Here is an 18138-nt window from a genome sequence, read left to right as displayed (position 1 = left end):
CATTCATCTCGCCATGGTGACAATCACACGAAACGCAATGCCACTAACCGCAAGGCTTTGACAAGTTTTGGGAAATATCACCAGAGTGGTTCCATAGGTGATGTAACCCCAGATGAATTCAGAAACTCCATATCTACAATGCCGCATCCATCCAGCCATAATCCGGACGAAGCCTCTTTCCCCGTCTCATTCAACAAACAAAAGTCTCGAGTAAACCACAAAATGAGGGAAGGAAAAACAAGAAGCAAAAAGATAAACACGCTCCCATGAGCCAGGAAGATAAACACTGATTAATATGCAATAACCCCTCCGTAGACCCCCGTTCCCTTCCGGTCCTAGCCCCAGCAACCGATTCGGTATCCTTCCTTTCGGTATTGTTACCGTTCGGGCCCTGGTGTATTTATACAGAACCTAACTTTATACCGCATACTACCAAGCAAGAGCACAAACCAAGACAAACACAAGACAGACAGGCATGATGATCGTTCGCTTTCCCTTTTTGCTTTCCCAAAAAAATCCAGACACCACCCCATAATGAAAAAAGGTGGGTGGTCGTTAATCATCCACAATCAAATCTAGTCCGCTTTGGTGGCAGTGTTGCTTGATCCGCCAAACAACGTGGAGGACTTCGATTCCTTCATTCCAACGCCCTCCTCGAGCTTAAAGTGACTGCGGGCTCTTCTTGTGGTTCTTCCCATGAGCCACTGGAAGAGACCAAAAGCGATGCCAAGGATGCAGCCCATGCTGAGATAGGGATGCTCCTTGAAGGTCATCTTGATATCGAAGAACATCTTCTCAATCACACCAATGGTAAGCTTCGGCTTGAGCTTTGGTGGGTTGACTGTGACCTTGTTGAGGGTTTCAAGGATGGATGTGCGCGAGGGAACAATGGGGTTTCCAGTGCTAGTTTGGTCCCAATACCGGCGTTTCTATATCGCAACTCGTTAGTCAAGGTCACCTCGACATGAATCACTAACGAGAGAACTTACATCTTCATCGTTGATGATAACACGGTCACCGTCCTTGGCATCAATGCCATAAGTGGTGCGAATCCACCGCTGCCAGAAGTTGCCGTCAACCCAGGCAAAGGTAGCCTCTTTCATATCCGACCTGTCCATGTTGATGCGAATGTTCTTGGCGTTGCGCAGAGCCCGCTGGTCACCACGATCCTCGGCCTCCTCGATGCGGAGCTGCTTGGCGTCGCGAAGGTCCTGGCGATGGATCTGGAAGAGCTGAATCTGCTTATCCATCCACTCGTTGGCCGCACTCTTCATCTCACGGATAGCGCCGCGGAAAGAATCCTCATTCTCTCTGTTTAGAACCCCCAGAACAACGATCTTGCCGTCCATGATATCGCGGGCGTTGGACGGGGTAAGCTCGGGAACAAGGGGGAGCCAGACGGACTTCATCCAGTTGAGAACCATTCTGGTATCCCTCATTTCCCTAGGCGCGAGAGGAGTGTAGTAAGTCGGGCGGCCCTCGCGCGAAACAATCAGACGTGGCCAAGTGGTAATCTTGTATCGATCATACAACTTGGGATCCCGGGTCTTGACCAACTTGGCTTTGCCAATAAGGCTGAGAGGATAACGCTCCAAAGAAAGGAAGTCTTCGCTGGTGGTAGCATGATCGTAGAAGTAGAGGAAAATGACCTCCTCCTTCTCTTCGAGAGCCTTGAAAGAGTCGAAATCAACATCCGGAACCCCGCTGGAGAGATCAATGGCCTTTTCAGCATACTGGACAAAGTCGCCCAGCCCGCGAAGGCCCTCGTACTCGACCTTCTCACCGCCCTTGAAGAACATGATGGAAGGATAACCACGGACGCGGAGTTCCTTGCAAAGCCTAGTGTCGCGGTCGCAGTTGACCTCACCAATGTTGAGCCTGCCCTTCATTTCCTTGGCCAACTGCTCCCAATTCGGGGCCATAGCCTGGCAGTGGTGACACCATGGTGCATAAAACTTGACAAACCAAGGCTCCTGGGTGAGGGTAACCATGCTCTGGAACAATTCCCAAGTCAGAGGAACGGAGAGACCCTTAGGGTTGGGGTTCGACGGCTTAGGGGTGACCTTCTGCGAAGGGGTATTGTAGTTGACAGTGTAGGTCTTCTTTGGTGTCGCTTCCCCTTCCGTTGAAGCATCGGCACTGGCGGCAGTGGAGGTTTCGGTCTCCTTCTCCTTCTCAGTTTCCTTGACCAGCTCTTTTTCAGACCCCTTTTCCCTGGCATCTGCCTTCTCGGTCTTCTCGGTTTCGGCCTTGGCATCAGGGGATGTCTTGTCGCCAGGTTCGGGGAGCTCGAGGGTTTTAGGCCTGGTGTTAGGCTTCACCTTCTCGAGCGCATCTTCGACAGCACCACTGAGAACACTAATGTGCTTGACGCCCCTAAAGGTGACCAAAGGCTCGCCATCCTCAAACAAAATTGTTGTTGGCCATGCGGCGACCTTGTTCTCAGTACATAAATCGGCGTACGCGACGCAGTTGAGTTCGGCGAATCTGAAATCATAGAACTCGGTGAAGTCGGCATCCTTGCCCACTGGCTTCGATGTGAAGTAATACTCGTACAACGTCTGGAAGGTCGGCAAAAATTCCTGGCAATGTCCGCACCACGGGCTACGGGAGTCAGCTTTTATCAGTACAGGAGAAACCCGTAGAGGAGGCGGGCATAATACCTGAAGTGTTTGACCATCAGGAACTTTGACTTTTTTAATTCCTCCTTGTAATTGGCCGGGGTGAGTTCCAAAATCGGTGGAACCTTCTTGCCATTGAAGTATGTGTTTTCTCGTGTGATATCCTCCTCCGTGTCGGCTGATGGTGGTGAGGCGGTCGCCAGCGCGGCCGCCCCGAAGAAAAAGAGGTTGCGTAGCCTCATTGTGAATTAAGCCCGATCGCGTAAGTCGCGCTCGCTCTGATATCGGGAACTGGGCACCTGGCACCGGCAGATCAACTGCAAAAAAGGGGTGCCGGTGACGGTGTCGTCGGTAGAAGCTCTGTTTGGAGGGCCCGTCTACCTGGACATTTGGAGCACTGCTGCTGGGCTGCGTGGAGTGGTATCCAACAGCTTCCGGAAATAACGGCAGTGGGATCCTTGTTTCGTGTGAAAGGGGTACCAGTGTACCGATAGGTGTTGAGCTGTTCTCGAAGGGTCGCACAGTCTAGATTTTGGTCCGGTTGTGGTCTAAAAAGTGCATGCTTCCGGTAGCAGCGTCGTCGTGAATGGCTTCGTGGAATGTGGGATGGGTTTGGGAAATGGGGGATTCAGGAGGCGAAACAAGTCTCCCGTCCAAAGATTTCCGACACGTACCTGCTAGGGGGCGTCTGGCCAGGTCGATTTGCCCGCCTCAATTTCAAGGCAGCACGCTAGCCAGCTTAGCGCTAAATGCCAAGGCACCGTGACCCACTTCCCAGTCAGATCCTCAAAGACAGATCCCCACTCCCGATATTGCGGCACTGTGTGGAATTATGTACCTGCCGTCCCCGTTGAAAGACATCAAAACAGAGTATCAAAACATCATTGGGATAGACAGTGAATCTTTGCAGGCGAATAGACCCTGCTTTTTCTCTGCTGGCGTTCTCGTCTGGATAGTTTGGGGTCCAATTATCTAAGCCCGCCGAATCTTGCAGAGCTGACGGCTGGTGGCACCTGCGAACCTAAACGCCATCTCCAACATTAACTCGTATCTATGATCGGCAATTATTAGCTATCGTTGAACCGGCTAGTTTTGAGTTCAGACTCAGCAAGACTCACGCATCATGGCATCGGCAAGGAAAAGGCGCGTCAGTGATGGAGATGAAGATGGCCAACACGATAATCAGCAACGGTCGGCTCCTCAGTCACTTACACATCCCATAAGCCCCCCACGCAAGAAACGGCGACTACCAGACACACCCACCGAAGCCAAATACCACCCGCCGTTCAAGTCTGTTGGGTCGCCTTTTCAGTTAACAAAGATCAAAGATCTTCCCGCGGGGTTGAACAAGGATACCTATACGTTGCGGGATGTCCTGGGGGACCCTTTGATATCAGAATGTTGGGAGTTCAACTACCTCCACGATATCGACTTCCTCATGTCAGCCTTTGATGAGGATGTTCGAAGTCTCGTAAAAGTCCATGTTGTTCATGGGTTCTGGAAGAGGGAGGACCCGAATAGGTTGGCGCTCCAAGTAGGTTTACTCATTCATTATACATCATCGTGTTCTCACCAATGTGTATATGTATATCATCATAACAAATTACAGTTTCATGAACAATATCTCGTCCCACTACAATGCCTTTACTCAAGATACTCATACTACACATATCTGACATTCGCAGGAATCTGCCGCTCGCTTCCACAATGTCACCCTCCATGCAGCATTTCTTCCCGAAATGTTCGGTACACATCATTCCAAGATGTTCATCCTTCTCAGACACGACGATACAGCCCAGCTCGTCATACATACAGCCAACCTCATCACAAGAGACTGGACAAACATGACACAAGGAGCCTGGTTCTCTCCTAGACTTCCTCTACTGAAGCCCGAACATGACGAAGGTCGGCCCAGAATAGGCAATGGAGCCAAGTTTAAACTGGACTTTCTAAACTATCTTCGAGCCTATGACACCAAAAGACCAACTTGCAAAGACATCACCACCAAGCTCATGAAGTACGACTTCTCCTCCATCAATGGCTCACTAATATCTAGTGTTCCGGGCCGACACACGGTCACTCAGTCCACCTCCTCCACAAATTTTGGCTGGGCAGCCATGAAGTCGGCTCTCGCCGCTGTCCCCATTCACAGCACCATTGAACACAAACCAGAAGTTGCCATTCAGATCTCCAGTATAGCCACCTTGGGCCCAACCGACTCCTGGTTGAAAAACACCTTCCTTCACACCCTCGGCAACACGCCCGCCACCACTTTCAAAGTCGTCTTCCCCACCCCAGATGAGATCCGAAAATCTCTCGACGGTTACATGTCCGGCGGCTCGATTCACACCAAAACCCAGTCCCCTCAGCAAGTCAAGCAGCTCCAGTATCTGAAACCATTGTTCCACCACTGGGCCAACGACTCCGCGTCTGGTTTGCGTACGTTTCCCCCCCGCCCTCTTCTTTCACCATCAGCTAACGCCCCCCTCCCGAACATAGCCATCAACGCTTCCAAAGTCAAAAACTCCGGCCGCAAGCGCGCGGCCCCCCACATCAAAACTTATATCCGCTCCCACCGCCCAACCCCGGAGTCATCCGAGACAGACATACACATCGACTGGGCCCTGCTCACGTCAGCCAACCTCTCCAAACAAGCCTGGGGCGAGGCCCTCTCCGCAAAAGAGAACACCGTCCGAATCTCTTCCTACGAAATCGGAGTGTTGGTCTGGCCAGGGTTGTATGGCGAGAATGCGGTGATGAAGCCTGCTTTCCTGGAGGATGCACTCCCTCCTCCGGAACAAACTCGTGGTGATGGAGATGGCAAAGGAAAGGAAGATTATGACGGGAAGGATGAGGTCGTCGAGGTGGCTTTGAGGATGCCGTATGACCTGCCTCTGCAACCATATGGACCGGGCGAGGTTCCTTGGGTGGCAACTGCTAGCCATACCGAGCCGGATTGGATGGGGAAAATTTGGCAGGCTTGAGGCAGTCTGACCGGCCTTTACCGCAACAGGAACTTGCAAGTGGTCATCAGAGAGCGGCGGATCGGCTTACATAGATGCAGGTGGGCGCATTGGTGATACGGACGAAATGGATCACTAATGTTTTGGTGACAGCCCAGGATCAATTATGCTGACTCTCAAATGTGAATGTGGTGACGGAAGAAGAATCAGAACTAAAAAATACAGTAATATAAAGCACACATGGCCGCCCACATTCGTGTCACAGAGACTTGAAAAGCCACATCTTTGTTCTCCTGCTTAGAACATTGAACCGAGGCTCGAGTATTCATCATCATCCATGGGTAGCCTCCTAACCATCCACCCCTTAGGGTTATCCTACCATTATCCACGCCAAAACGCCCGCCTCCGTATTTCCCAACTACTTTATCTACTCCTCGTCATCCTCCAGCTCCTCGACTCTCGGTGCCAGGTAACTACGTTGTGTAGGAGTCGGGCCAGAGGCGATCTGAGTAGCTGTGGAGTTGACAGAAGCAGTAGCAGGGGCAGCTTGGCCAGTAGCAGCTGAGAAAGTTGCTCCAGCAGTGGCTGAGGCCTTGACCTTCTTGCTCTTCTTCTTCTTCTTAGGGTTGGGCTGTCGTGCTTGTGTTAGGATTTACTCCAAATGCAAGGCATAAGAAAGGAAAAAAACGTACATCATGCCAGGCCCAGACAGGCTTGAAACTGTCCACCACAGAAACATCCTCCCACAAATTAGGGAACAGCCAGAAGCCGGGTTTCAAAACGAAGTAGGTGACACAGAAGAGAATAACACGGAAGATAGCCATGGCGAAGAACAAACCCAGGAAGACCAGGAAAGCCCAACTGAGGTAATACACACCCTGGCGCAGCTTGACCGGCCAGAGAGGGTAGCAGACGAGAGTGAAGATGATGAGGAGAGCAAGGGCGGCATAGACCTTGCGCATGACCTGGCTGCCTTCCCAGAGCCAAACGTAGTACATATCATCGCCTGCTTCTTGTTGAGGTTCAATGCGTACAGTCCAGAGACCCTTGACACGTTTGCTGCTCTTCTTGGCAGGGGCGTGGTCATGGCCCTCGTGCTCGTCGATCTGGACGACGCGGAGAGCAAGCATGGACATGGGAAGGAGCTTGAAAGCATTCTCGAGGGAGGCACGATCGGTGATCTCTGGAAGAGCAGGGTTCTTGGTACGCAGCTTCTTGTAGGCATCGGATTGGAGAGCGCGAAGGGCACGTTTGACCTAACCACCCAAGTTAGCGATCTGAAGGGGTTTGAACTAGCGATTGGGCTAGTCGTACTCTGAACATGTCCTTGCGCTCGCCATTGAGAATCACTGTGCGTGGCTTAAGCTCCTGGCTGCGAAGGAACTTGGCCAGCACAAGGGCGAGCGGATTCGGAGGGCCGGGAACAATTGGCTGGGCTTGGGCTGGGGGGCCGTGTTGATGCTGGTGCTGGTGCTGATGTTGCTGCTGAGGACCACCGCCGCCTTGCTGTTGCTGCTGCTGCTGGGCCTGCTGCTGCATTCTCATCATGTGCTCATACTGCTGTCTTTTGATGTGTTCTGTTGCGCGTCAGCTTTTCGTTCAGTCGCAAGTTTAGCTGTTTGCCGGAATCTCACCAATGAACTCTGGAACTGTCATGCCGGCAGCCTGAGCATCGGCAGCAAGTCGCCTCTGCATCTCTTGGATCTGTTCTGGGGTGGGCATGGGCATTTGCCCATTTGGAGGAGGGGCCTGCATGGTGGACTGTGTCTATCCGAGTTGCGCTCGTTGCGATCCTTTGGCGATGCGGTGCGGGAGGGGTGACGGAGGGGAGTCGCGAGCTCGTGTTTGCGTCCAATTGCTCAAACGGTTCGTATAATCGAAACCAATGGACCAAGTGCCAGTGTCGGGATCACGATTGCTCCTTCTGCAATACCGTGCTGATGCTCTCGGAGAATAGGTGGGATGTTGGTTCTGGCACTTTTTGCGTTCTGCAAGAAAGGTTAAGGTCAAGTTCCGTACACGTATCTCTCAATGACCCCTGCTTCCCCAAACTTTCAAACTGGCCTGTGCCAGTAGCTGCCCCACCGTGCCTTGGCAATGGAGAGCTTGGGCCAGATTTCCAGATTTCCAGATCTAACCAGGACTTGGAGACCTGCCCGCCAAGAGCCCGCCACAGAGCCACATTGTGGCTGCTCTGAGCTGTGAGACTTCGTCAGCCCCCGCATGAAGACGATGTTTAGAAACGCACCACCATTTTGGTGAAAGCGGGGAGGGGGAAATAAAGAAGCAGTGGAGGTCAAGGCGGGATTTTTGATGATTATCTGTATCCCATCTTACCCCGAAACCCAATCCATACATCCAGTTTCATGAATAAAGCTTGCATGCCCATGGGCACGTGTGTTAGGTAAGCCCGTTGTGGTTCTTTCTTGATGCGCTAACACCGTTTTTGTGGACGTTGTCTCATCGGGGCAGCGTCCCAAGCCACTGGATCCTAGCGGCCGGGGTTGCTTTCTGGCGCCCTCGCTTTACACTACCTCATCACTTCAGTATCTGAAGATATTGTTCAGCCTCAGGGCGCCAAAATCTGTTGTACAGAGGACAGCCCTCCTCTCTCTGCGGTGCTTCTTTCATGCAGCTCGCCTACCTTATATGCTATCCCAACGGGCACTACGCTGTCTGCACATATGGTTTTGTCCTTACACCGGCGCTATTTCTCCGTGTTTGCCTCGCTCGGCCTCTATTCCACACAAGCATCAAGGACGCACGACAGATGCGACGGAAAGCAAATGATAGGCCATCTCCTTCTCGAGGGGCAAAAGAGCCCTATTGTTTTCCTTTCCCCGGTTAAACGCTCCCCCATAGCAACTACTAGCTGCATGTGTCTGGTGGAAAGGAAAACGCCCCAGCCGTTTGGTGCTATGGTGCCTTGCAGCGTAAGGCGTCTCGAGCTGCTTGTTGATCATGAGGCATAAGAGTTCACAATGATTAAGACTGTCGAAACAACATAGGACCAACAAAAATTAGCATCTCGGACCCGGACGGGAGGCCTGAGATCGAGGTCACTCCCGGGCCAACGATGATCGACTCTCACCCGTGCCGTGAGGCTCAGTTTCATGACGACAAATCCGAGAACAAAATAGCAGTGCTGCCCGGTGAAGATGGCCTCCTCTTATATGACGGACTCGGATAGGTTGTGTTCCTCCGGGTCGATTGCAGACTGCAAGGCGACCCACGAGACCAGGCCAAGCACTCCTCTCAAGCCCCTTTTCCCGCGAGGCCGTGGTAGAATGTGGCAATGCGGTTGCTACCTTGGTCACCTTTTGCTCACATCCAAGAAAAGACCGAGACATTGACGCGCAGTGCGGCACTCACAACGGCACGCGACTGGACGACATTACACCCACAATGTGTATTGGTGTGTAGCGCCGCCATCCGATACATGACCGAACCCCGGTTTTGTAAGCGCCAGTTGGTTCCTCGGCCTGGCCCATCTCAGCCTATCAGATGCCGCCTCCTGCAACCTCACCTCTGGCCGCTACGCACCACTAGGTCAGCGCAAACTCAGCCGAAGTGAGAAAGACGGACCTGCCAGATGATGTCTCTTTTGCCTACTACTGTGTACTGCATGTACTCTTGAGACTTGCTGTGGGAACGGGAACATATGTAAAGATGGCCACCGCCGTTCGCGCCGTTGGTGTCCAACACTTTTCCCCTTCCATTCCCTTCCTCACCTTGGGTCCCGTCATGGACTTTTCTCATCCTTCATCTTTCCTTTGTTTTTCTGGGTCACGGTAGTTGACGTGTTACGCTGGTCGCTGGTCGTCATTCGTTTCTTCCCTTGTGAGGCGGGAATGAGAAGCTCTCATTCTCTGTAACATCCGTTTTTCTACAACCTTCAGTACCACAATCTACATCATGGGTGCCTCGTGGTTTAGCTCTGTTACACTCTGCTGCGGCGCTGAGGACAAGGAGGAGGATCGCCCGAGTGAGTCGAATCAAGGCTTGGGAATAGTTACAGACAGGATGCTAAACGTAACAGGCACCGCAGAAAGGAAGATCGTCGTGCTGCGAGATCAACCTGCTCCCATTCAAGCACCAACAGCAGGGCCACAGTGGCCCAGCGAGAAGACATACGAAAGGACGTTGGAGAGGGAAAGGGACCATAGCCGCGGGCGCAGGTACAGCCGGGATAATGCTTCCATGAGAAACTGGTTTTCGAAGCCCGCATCATCATCAACTTCATCATCGACTCGCCGGCTCCAAATTTCGGGCCCAACAAACTTTCGACATCTAACTGCCGAGTCGTTCCAATATCCGACACCAACACCACCGCCAGCTCCTCGTCAGCGGGTTCGTTCATTTCGGCCACTCGAGCTCAGTATCTACGCACCAAAGAACCGACTTACGCCCATCCTACCTCACCTCGAGCGTGGAGAGAATTTCATCACACCACCGCCGCGTGCTCACACGGCCAATAGCTCACGGTGGGATGCCAGTAGCACAACAACAGTTGGTGCCCCAGAACGGAGTTACTCAGTCATGTCTTTTCACATTCCGCGGAAGCACGTTCGTCAAAGCTCTGCCGGATCCGATGTGTCTACCATCATGACAGCGCCGAGAATCCCACCCAAGTCCAGAGCTCGTGCTTCCACGGCCCCCAATACCGAGAGAATCGTGGCGCGCATCGCCAGCGCCCTGGTAGAGAAGGAACGGCTGCAGGCGGAAATCAACTCGGTTGTTGAGAGACAGAGTATTTACCTGGGCAGCAGGCCATCAACGGCTATCGATCCGAAGGACTTGTATCCGCTTCCTTCCATTCCTGCGATGCCCGCTGCTGCTCCATCATTTGCCGAGAGACTGAGCACCGATCGGCCTAGCACCGCGCCTGCAAACACCGGCACCAACCTTTATACACAGAGAAAAACCATGGAGTTGGCCCAAGCGGCCTTTAACTCCCACCCACCACATACCCCTTATAGCCCCTCCCGTTACGATGATGAGGAGGTTACCGGCAACAACAACAACAACAACCACGACCAAACTGACTACAGCTATCTCGACCGACCTCTGGCGCCACCCCTTCCCCTTATTCTCCGCCCTCCCCTTCGCAAGAAGAAGTCCTTCTCCCGCGTTTCTAGCTGGCTATTCAACCCGGACGAGCAGCACAACTTCCAAAAGCCCGCGACCAGAGAAGGAAGCATCGATGAGTCAACCCTGGTCACCACCAGTCCCCGCCCGATCAAGGAGACGGATGGTTTCTACCAGTGCGTCGCCCCCCCCGAGGGCCTGCCGCGAACAAGTATGGAGACTTCCAGCTCAGTCTACACATACGAGACAACTTCCGAGGAAGAAGATACCAAGACTGCCCCCACCACAAACTGGTCACCTGGCTCCAGCCCGAGGGTGAAGCAGACACAGACGCCAAAGCAGACACCCCCGCTCAGTCAACGGGTGAGGTTTGCGGTGGAGGACATTGAGGAGAAGGAAGCCAAGTCGAGGACATTCCAACCTAGCCCACCACCCCCGAAGATGAAGATGGAGAAGGGTATTGCGCCTGCGGTTGGGCTGGGGGTTCCGATGGGGATGGAGGGACACAGGCCGTTGAGTGTGGGTGTTGCGTTCTGAGGCTTGGGGATTTTTATTGCATCGGTTCAATTCACATTTGCATTTGGACATTACAGCATAGGCAACTTTTTGGGGGGAGGCCAGAGCCTGGGAGACCTTTTGGAATACTTTGTAATGGGTGGTTTTGACAACAAAAAAAGGGGTTTTAATGGGGGATGATTGATTCCATTGTATTACTATCTTGAACTCTATGATACCATTCTTGTTTTTCTCTGTTTGTGATATTAGGTATAGTTTGTTAGGTAGCATTTTTGACCGCACCTTGAGGGCTGGATCTGGAAATCCGAGAAGACGGTGTAATTTCCCTAGACGCTGTTGTTACAATAATTTTGTGTGATGCAAGAACAGACGCCTGCGTCAATATCAGACACTTTTGGGTCACCGTGACGGCCTGCCGCCGCCCCCTGTCGACATGTTTCTTGGCCGGGCGGGTAGGTCACTTGTGTCACATATTAATGGAAATGTACAATTGAGGCAGAGGTGCGCTGTCAAAGAGACAGACGCCGTGAGGATGCATCGGAGTTTAATTGATGCAATACAGCCGTGGCAGTTTGGAGTTAGAGGTTTGGGAATTTCCTAACTCTACTGATCGAGCGGCGTGGGGGTACTGAGGGTGCTGTGAGGGTGGCACTTGACAAAAGCCATCAAAAAGTCCTCGAGAGGATGTTTGATCAAATCATAGTTTTAAACTCAAAACCGAACCAGCATTCAAGAAGAGAGCTGAATTGCACCGTCCTGTTGGTTGCTATACCTCTTCGTAATATGATTTACACAATGATTGGCTACATGAACAGGGCAACAGAATGCATTGTATGAAGGTCAGGTACCTATGAGTCAAGTTTGCTTTTTAGGAGCGGTGATATTTCGTCAAGAAGGCAGGGACCTACGCAACATAAGTGGTGGCTATACAGTGGTGAGAAAATAGTGCCATGATCATGTTGTTGACAAGTGGCTGTGAGCCACCAGATCGGACCTTTGGCGGCCGCTGAGCTTCATGGTGGGTGTTGACGGGAACGTCAAGCCTATATGACCTAAGATCGGACAGCAGATTCCCGGAAAGCAAGGCTTGACATTTCCATCTCGTAAGGCGAACTTCTTGGGAGCAGCTGGTGACTCGGTCATCGCTTGACTGGGTGGGACCTGGTATGTGCGCACTTGCGTCGTGTCAGATCAGGAGGAACAAGGAGGGCCATCAAGTGATGAGAAGCCAGAAGGTCACAGGTCTTATTGGTTCGACGAATCCGTCCGAAGGTTCCAAAGATCCTAGTCGCATAGCCTAGCGGTCACCGATGAGCCAGCCATCTCGGTCGAGGACGTTGGCGGGTTGGGACCTATTGATGCCCTACCGAATGGTGTTCTGGAAAACTTCTCGAAAGTTGACAGCGGGTGGCTTATACCAGGATTAAGCTGCTGTGCACGGGCCACATGGTCTGAAACGTCACAGAAGGTTTGTCGTTCTTTCGACATCTTGGCAACCGACCACTGGAATTTGATGCCTGAACCACGTGGCAGGGTTTTTGGTCGTTCATCAACGTTCCAAATGTATCTTTCCATCTCAATCTGATCTACATTTGGAAGGAGACTCTCGTGATGGATCTCGACCGGTCTACCCATTGACCCCAACCTATAACCTTTGAGCTCATGTTACTTTGACTGCGACTATGGATTGGATTCGTTCGTTATTTCCGGGTGGAAGGCCTGAGTATACTTCACTTCCGAAGGATGAGTTATCTGCTGGACAGAGACGGGTTTTCCGGGAGCATGAGCACAAACGCAAACTGCGATTGTTGATAGTTGCGATGTTTGTGACTATTCTGGCGATCCTGGGCCTGCTGTTCATGTAAGTCGGGAATCCACTTCTTCTAGAAACCTCACTAACTGTTGAACAGTCAGGCAACAGACGGTTCCAACGGCCGACCGCGTCGTTTGCGCAAGTGCGATACCCCAGATCTGGGATTCCAATGTGATGCCAATATTTCCCACTCATGGGGACAGTACTCGCCGTACTTTGCCGTCCCTTCCGAGATCGACCCAGCTATTCCCCAAGACTGCGAGTTGACCTTTGCGCAGGTCCTCTCTCGCCATGGCGCCAGGGACCCAACTCTTGGAAAGTCGGTCCAGTACATCTACCTCGTCAACCGGATTCAGGAGAATGCCGAACGCTATGGATCGGGATTCGAGTTTCTCAAGACCTACAAATTTGGTCTCGGCGCAGACCAGCTCACCCTCTTCGGCGAGCGCCAAATGGTCAACTCAGGCCTCCAGTTCTACAACCGCTACCAATCCCTTGCCAGCAAATCAGTTCCGTTTGTTCGCGCCTCGGACCAGAACAGAGTGGTGGTCTCTGCCAAAAACTGGACTCAAGGTTACAACACTGCTCTCAAGAAGGATGAATCGTCCAACCTCCCTCACAAGCCTCTTCCTATCCTTGAGATATCTGAGGCCAAGGGTCTCAACAATACCCTCTCTCACGGCCTATGCGACGCATTCGAAAAAGGAGGGAAATATTCCGAGGTAGGCGACTCCGCCCAGGCCACCTACCTTGCGACATTTGCACCTCCCATCAACGCCCGCATCAACGCCAACCTGCCCGGTGTCAACCTCACAAATGAAGACTTGATCAGCTTGATGGACCTCTGCCCGTTCAACACTGTTGCCTCGCCTACCGGTGTCTTGTCCCCCTTTTGTGATTTGTTCACCGAAGAGGAATGGAAGTTGTACGATTACTACGAGTCACTAGGGAAATACTACGGTTATGGTCCCGGGAACCCGCTCGGTCCTACGCAGGGGGTGGGCTGGGTGAATGAGCTCATTGCTAGGTTGACGAGGAGGCCGGTGGAGGATCACACGACGACGAACTCGACGCTGGACGAGAGCCCGGAGACGTTCCCGTTGGATAGGGAACTGTATGCCGATTTCAGCCATGATAATGATATGATGGGGATTTTGGGAGCGCTGGGAGTGTATAATGGGGTGAAGCCCCTGAATAACAATACGAGACAGGAACCGGAAGATGCAGGAGGGTTTAGTGCTGCTTGGACGGTAGCTTTTGCGGCTAGAATATATGTTGAGAAGATGGTTTGTGGAGGGACGAAAGGAAACGGGGAAGAGTTGGTTAGGATCCTGGTTAACGGGAGAGTGGTGAAGCCACACAATTGTGAGGCTGATGATTTTGGGAGGTGTAAACTGGATCAGTTTGTGGAAGGGTTGGAGTTTGCGAGGAAGGGCGGGAAATGGGGAGAGTGCTGGGCTTAGCACCGAAATGATTGATGATTTGTCCTTGCATATCTCGTAGATACCCTAGTAGTATATCATAATTGGGTGTCGCAGTCTATGGTAGTGGTGTGTATGAGATCATGGCCCTTGACAACCAGACCAATAGGGGGACCGTGGGTAAGGGCAGTGAAGTGCGGCTGAGGGTGAGGAGGACGGTGGCTTTGCGCAATACCTATGGAAGCTGGGCTTGGATTTCAAGTCCGAGATTGGACCATGCTCGTGCGATTGAAGTTGAGGCCTCGTGTTTCAGGGACGTACCAAGCTTCATAACCTCCTCCTAGAACATCAGAATGCCAAAAGAGCTTGCGTGGTTGCCAGCATGCCCGAACCATCTTCCTCTTCATGAAGCTCCATTTCATGAAGCCCAAGGGGTCTCTACGTATCCACCCAGATCGCATCTCTTGGCGAGGCTTGGTTTTCGTCATTCTCCGCCACGGCGCGGTCTGGATACTCTTGGCAGATAGCGGGGCAGCTGAGAAGCTCGGCAACGGAGGGGAAAAGGTGGAACTGGTTGCGTCGCTGCTTTCGGCCGCGGCGGCGCTTTCGGGAACAAAAACGAGAGACTTCTGCAGTGACTTTTCGCGGAGCGACGGGAACGAGCAGGGAAGGAAAGGTGAGAAGAATTGTTACACAGGGCAACCGTTGCAAGTTGTGGGTTGTTGCGCTGCGTTTTTTCCCTCCATTGCTTCTCCTGGCCTTCATAGCAATTAGCATCGAAACCTTGCCTCTATCACAGCCAGCTCTTCCTGTTTCACTCTGCCTGCCCACTGCCACGCAACGCGCAAACGCACACCACTTGTACGCCCGCTCGGCTTTACTGCGTCTCGTTCCTGGTCAAACCGGCCGACTGGATCCGGGTGAGAGCGTAACGTCGCTTTGGATGTTTTGGAAACTCTAGAAGCTGCCAATGTCAATGTTGCATCGATCGCCTGACCCTTACACCACGGCTTAACGACGACACAATATTCTACCATCGACGTTTGTCGCACTCTATCGATCGATTTTGGACAACCGAACCACAGACACACAAGATGCACCCAGCAGGCGTTGCCATCCTGGTGATTATTCTGCTTTTAATAGCAGCCGGGGTTGGATGGATTGTCTTATCACGAATTAGGGCGCAACGGTTAGGTGTATGTTTTCTGTGTTTCTCCAGCTTCAGTTGTGACCCGTCCATTGACAGCTTGTGTCTTATAGCTCCCACCACCCCCTTTGAGTTCCTACATACCCTTTCTTGGATCCTCGTCGTCGTCCTCGTACGGCCCAACTCCCGCACCAGGCGGCATCAAGGGATGGTTCAACGATAAATTGCGCCAGATCAAGCAGGCCCGCAACACCCGCACCGCGGCCGGCGCATACGAAGGCTCCTCCTCGTACAACGCAGGGTACTCCGGTGGAGGCGGCCAAGGCTTCAGATCACTTGATGACTCTGCCTGGGATGCCCGCGTGGGCGATTACAACCCCTATGAAGAAGAGCGGGAACTGGGACTCCGCCCACCTCCGCCAGGAGCTGCTACAGGTGGGGAGGGATATCAGATGAATGTGCCCCGTGATCCTGAGGAGCAAGAAGAAAGAAGAGGAAGGTCGACCCAGCGAGAGCCTCAGCCTCAGCTGAAGCCAAATCCGTTTGGGGACGATGCCGAGCCGAGCAACATTTCGCTTAGAGGGGTGTCCCCAAGGCCGATGGCGGTTGACACCAGTTTTGCGGCGAGGAAGCAGCAGCAAGGGCAACAGGGAAGGCAGCAGGAGGATAACAGCCCCACGGAGAGGAGATCCATTTTCCGGGAGAACATGTAAATGTGTTCAAGGAGGAGAAATGGGGCCAGGGATGGAACTGTGAGAATTGTGGAAACGATTGAAGGAACAATCTGTCTCTTTATTCTCCGAAAGGAGGTACAGTCCGAGTAATTGAATATGGATAAGGATGGGTTGGTAGGCACATCAAAGCATGGGGAGTTGGATGGCTGGCTGGTTCGCTTTTGTTCTCGTGATCCCCGTTGGTAGTTTGTATTTCTTTTCTTGTACTTATGGTTGTTAATGATCGAGTCTATGAGAATAGGCCCACGTGGTATCGGTATTGGACAGGGGCCGCATATCTGTGAGGTCTAAATTGCATCTCATGTATGATCACTTGGGCAACTCGCTCCGCCCATTGCCTTGCATTGCCCGAGGTTGTACATTTTTATGGTGGGAGCAGCTCGCTTTCTTTGTCTTGAACCAACCAACATGACTAACAGCAGGGTTCATTGGGTCTTGATCTGATCTTCTAATGCATCAATTGACGAGTGACCATTCCGCCTTTTTATCGACTTGAGCGGCCAGACCTCGAGTGGAGCCCCTGACATTGATGTTGGGGAAGCTTCCCCACCCCCGCAACCTCATCTCACATTACAACTCCAGGGGTCACTTGGGTCTCAGCACACAAAATAGGAGGCACTTACACAACCTATACAAAGCTCGTTCTCTTTAGTGAGTCCAAGTGCAAACACCTTCAAAATGGCAGACAGCATCAACCTCGTCGCCATCCATGACTCCCTCATCGCCATCGCCCGCCAGGCAGGCGAGATCATGCGCAATGCCACCGGCAAGGAACTCGAGACAGACGAGAAGATGAACGGTATTCAGCCTCTGTCAACTTACAGCACTATTCACCGTTTGCTGACCCCGTCGTCTCAGCCGTCGACGTAGTCACGGAAACAGACAAGCGCATCGAGGACCTCGTCAACTCGATCCTCACAAAGGAATACCCCACCTTCTCCTTCGTCGGCGAGGAGTCCTACGTCAAGGGGGTAACCAAGGTCACCGACGCGCCCACCTTCATCTGCGACCCGATCGACGGGACCCAAAACTTCATCCACGGTTTCCCGCTTGCTTGCATCTCGCTGGGGTTCACCCTGGGCAGGAAGCCCCAGGTGGGCGTGGTGTACAACCCCTTCTCTGATGTCTTGTTCTCTGCGATCAAGGGACAGGGTGCGTTCATGGTGGACAACTTTTCCTTGGCACCTGGTCAGGGGCAGGGGAAGCCGCAGCAATTGCCGTTGAGGCCTGGGAGGAAGCTGGGGAGTTTGGAGACGGCGTTGGTGGGGATCGAGTTCGGGAGTCAGAGGGACGGGCATAACTTTGACTTGAAGCTGGAGGTGTACAAGGAGCTGACGGCTTCCAAGGCGACGGGCGGTGCGATGGCTGGTGCGGTGAGGAGTATGGGGAGCGCGGCGCTGAATATTTGCTATACGGCGGCGGGGGTGATGGATGTTTACTGGGAAGGGGGGTGTTATGCTTGGGATGTGGCGGCTGGGTGGTGTATTCTTGAGGAAGCGGGCGGTAGGATGGCGGGCGGGAACCCGGGGGTGTGGGATCCGGCGGTGGATGACAGGAAGTATATTGCTGTTAGGCAAGGTGGGGAGGAGGAGCAGAAGAAGATTGTGGAGGAGTTTTGGGCGCTGATGAAGGGCAAGGAGATGGAGTACGAGCATTAGGTCGTGGTGGATGTTTAGAGAGAAAAGTTAAAAATATCGAGTAATACCTCCCTAGACAATGGCATTCTTAGGTGTGGTGAAGATAATCAAGAAATTACTAGAGACGGAGATTCCGTTTTCAGAACAAGGAGGGATCAACGCCACAATTGCTCGCTTGGTGAGCCAACGGTTAGAGAT

General features: G+C 52.6%; 7 protein-coding genes across 7 annotated transcripts; 5 read left to right on the top strand and 2 right to left on the bottom strand.

Annotated features, from left to right (window-relative positions):
- Window positions 1-54: 54 nt before the first annotated feature.
- QC763_122730 (uncharacterized protein) lies at window positions 55-3546 on the bottom strand. Its single transcript, XM_062908839.1, has 3 exons — window positions 2664-3546; window positions 990-2604; window positions 55-929 (listed from the first exon to the last, which is right to left on the bottom strand). The coding sequence occupies exons 1-3, from the start codon at window positions 2861-2863 to the stop codon at window positions 576-578; spliced, it is 2169 nt and encodes a 722-aa protein (XP_062771991.1). The 5' UTR covers window positions 2864-3546; the 3' UTR covers window positions 55-575.
- Window positions 3465-5986, top strand: QC763_122720 (uncharacterized protein). The gene is made up of 3 exons (XM_062908838.1): window positions 3465-4155; window positions 4307-5060; window positions 5121-5986. The coding sequence occupies exons 1-3, from the start codon at window positions 3745-3747 to the stop codon at window positions 5603-5605; spliced, it is 1650 nt and encodes a 549-aa protein (XP_062771990.1). The 5' UTR covers window positions 3465-3744; the 3' UTR covers window positions 5606-5986.
- SEC62 (Translocation protein S62) lies at window positions 5689-8103 on the bottom strand. The gene is made up of 4 exons (XM_062908837.1): window positions 7219-8103; window positions 6899-7161; window positions 6277-6840; window positions 5689-6215 (listed from the first exon to the last, which is right to left on the bottom strand). The coding sequence occupies exons 1-4, from the start codon at window positions 7337-7339 to the stop codon at window positions 6012-6014; spliced, it is 1152 nt and encodes a 383-aa protein (XP_062771989.1). The 5' UTR covers window positions 7340-8103; the 3' UTR covers window positions 5689-6011.
- On the top strand, window positions 7857-11587 carry QC763_122700 (uncharacterized protein). The gene is made up of 2 exons (XM_062908836.1): window positions 7857-9569; window positions 9624-11587. The coding sequence occupies exons 1-2, from the start codon at window positions 9500-9502 to the stop codon at window positions 11207-11209; spliced, it is 1656 nt and encodes a 551-aa protein (XP_062771988.1). The 5' UTR covers window positions 7857-9499; the 3' UTR covers window positions 11210-11587.
- A 908-nt stretch (window positions 11588-12495) lies between these two features.
- On the top strand, window positions 12496-14464 carry QC763_122690 (uncharacterized protein; the record flags this gene model as incomplete). The annotated part of the gene is made up of 2 exons (XM_062908835.1): window positions 12496-13049; window positions 13099-14464. The coding sequence occupies exons 1-2, from the start codon at window positions 12871-12873 to the stop codon at window positions 14462-14464; spliced, it is 1545 nt and encodes a 514-aa protein (XP_062771987.1). The 5' UTR covers window positions 12496-12870.
- Window positions 14465-15516: 1052 nt separating this feature from the next.
- QC763_122680 (uncharacterized protein) lies at window positions 15517-16282 on the top strand (the record flags this gene model as incomplete). The annotated part of the gene is made up of 2 exons (XM_062908834.1): window positions 15517-15618; window positions 15683-16282. The coding sequence occupies 2 exons, from the start codon at window positions 15517-15519 to the stop codon at window positions 16280-16282; spliced, it is 702 nt and encodes a 233-aa protein (XP_062771986.1).
- Window positions 16283-16981: 699 nt separating this feature from the next.
- Window positions 16982-17961, top strand: QC763_122670 (uncharacterized protein; the record flags this gene model as incomplete). Its single annotated transcript, XM_062908833.1, has 2 exons — window positions 16982-17102; window positions 17162-17961. The coding sequence occupies 2 exons, from the start codon at window positions 16982-16984 to the stop codon at window positions 17959-17961; spliced, it is 921 nt and encodes a 306-aa protein (XP_062771985.1).
- Between the last annotated feature and the right edge of the window lie 177 nt (window positions 17962-18138).

This window comes from Podospora pseudopauciseta, chromosome 1, assembly GCF_035222475.1.
Source record: "Podospora pseudopauciseta strain CBS 411.78 chromosome 1, whole genome shotgun sequence".
Taxonomy (NCBI): Eukaryota; Fungi; Ascomycota; class Sordariomycetes; order Sordariales; family Podosporaceae; genus Podospora; species Podospora pseudopauciseta.
This window is presented reverse-complemented; position numbering and strand designations above follow the sequence as displayed.

Excerpts from the sequence above, each read along its gene's own strand:
- QC763_122730 (XM_062908839.1), bottom strand. The coding sequence starts at position 2,863 with ATGAGGCTACGCAACCTCTTTTTCTTCGGGGCGGCCGCGCTGGCGACC. Across the intron at positions 2,605-2,663 it reads CTGATGGTCAAACACTTCAG|CCCGTGGTGCGGACATTGCC; the intron begins GTATTATGCCCG and ends TGACTCCCGTAG. Across the intron at positions 930-989 it reads TTATCATCAACGATGAAGAT|AAACGCCGGTATTGGGACCA; the intron begins GTAAGTTCTCTC and ends GTTGCGATATAG.
- QC763_122720 (XM_062908838.1), top strand. The coding sequence starts at position 3,745 with ATGGCATCGGCAAGGAAAAGGCGCGTCAGTGATGGAGATGAAGATGGC. Across the intron at positions 4,156-4,306 it reads CGAATAGGTTGGCGCTCCAA|GAATCTGCCGCTCGCTTCCA; the intron begins GTAGGTTTACTC and ends TGACATTCGCAG. Across the intron at positions 5,061-5,120 it reads CGACTCCGCGTCTGGTTTGC|CCATCAACGCTTCCAAAGTC; the intron begins GTACGTTTCCCC and ends TCCCGAACATAG.
- SEC62 (XM_062908837.1), bottom strand. The coding sequence starts at position 7,339 with ATGCAGGCCCCTCCTCCAAATGGGCAAATGCCCATGCCCACCCCAGAA. Across the intron at positions 7,162-7,218 it reads GACAGTTCCAGAGTTCATTG|AACACATCAAAAGACAGCAG; the intron begins GTGAGATTCCGG and ends GACGCGCAACAG. Across the intron at positions 6,841-6,898 it reads AGCGCAAGGACATGTTCAGA|GTCAAACGTGCCCTTCGCGC; the intron begins GTACGACTAGCC and ends TTGGGTGGTTAG.
- QC763_122700 (XM_062908836.1), top strand. The coding sequence starts at position 9,500 with ATGGGTGCCTCGTGGTTTAGCTCTGTTACACTCTGCTGCGGCGCTGAG. Across the intron at positions 9,570-9,623 it reads CAAGGAGGAGGATCGCCCGA|GCACCGCAGAAAGGAAGATC; the intron begins GTGAGTCGAATC and ends TAAACGTAACAG.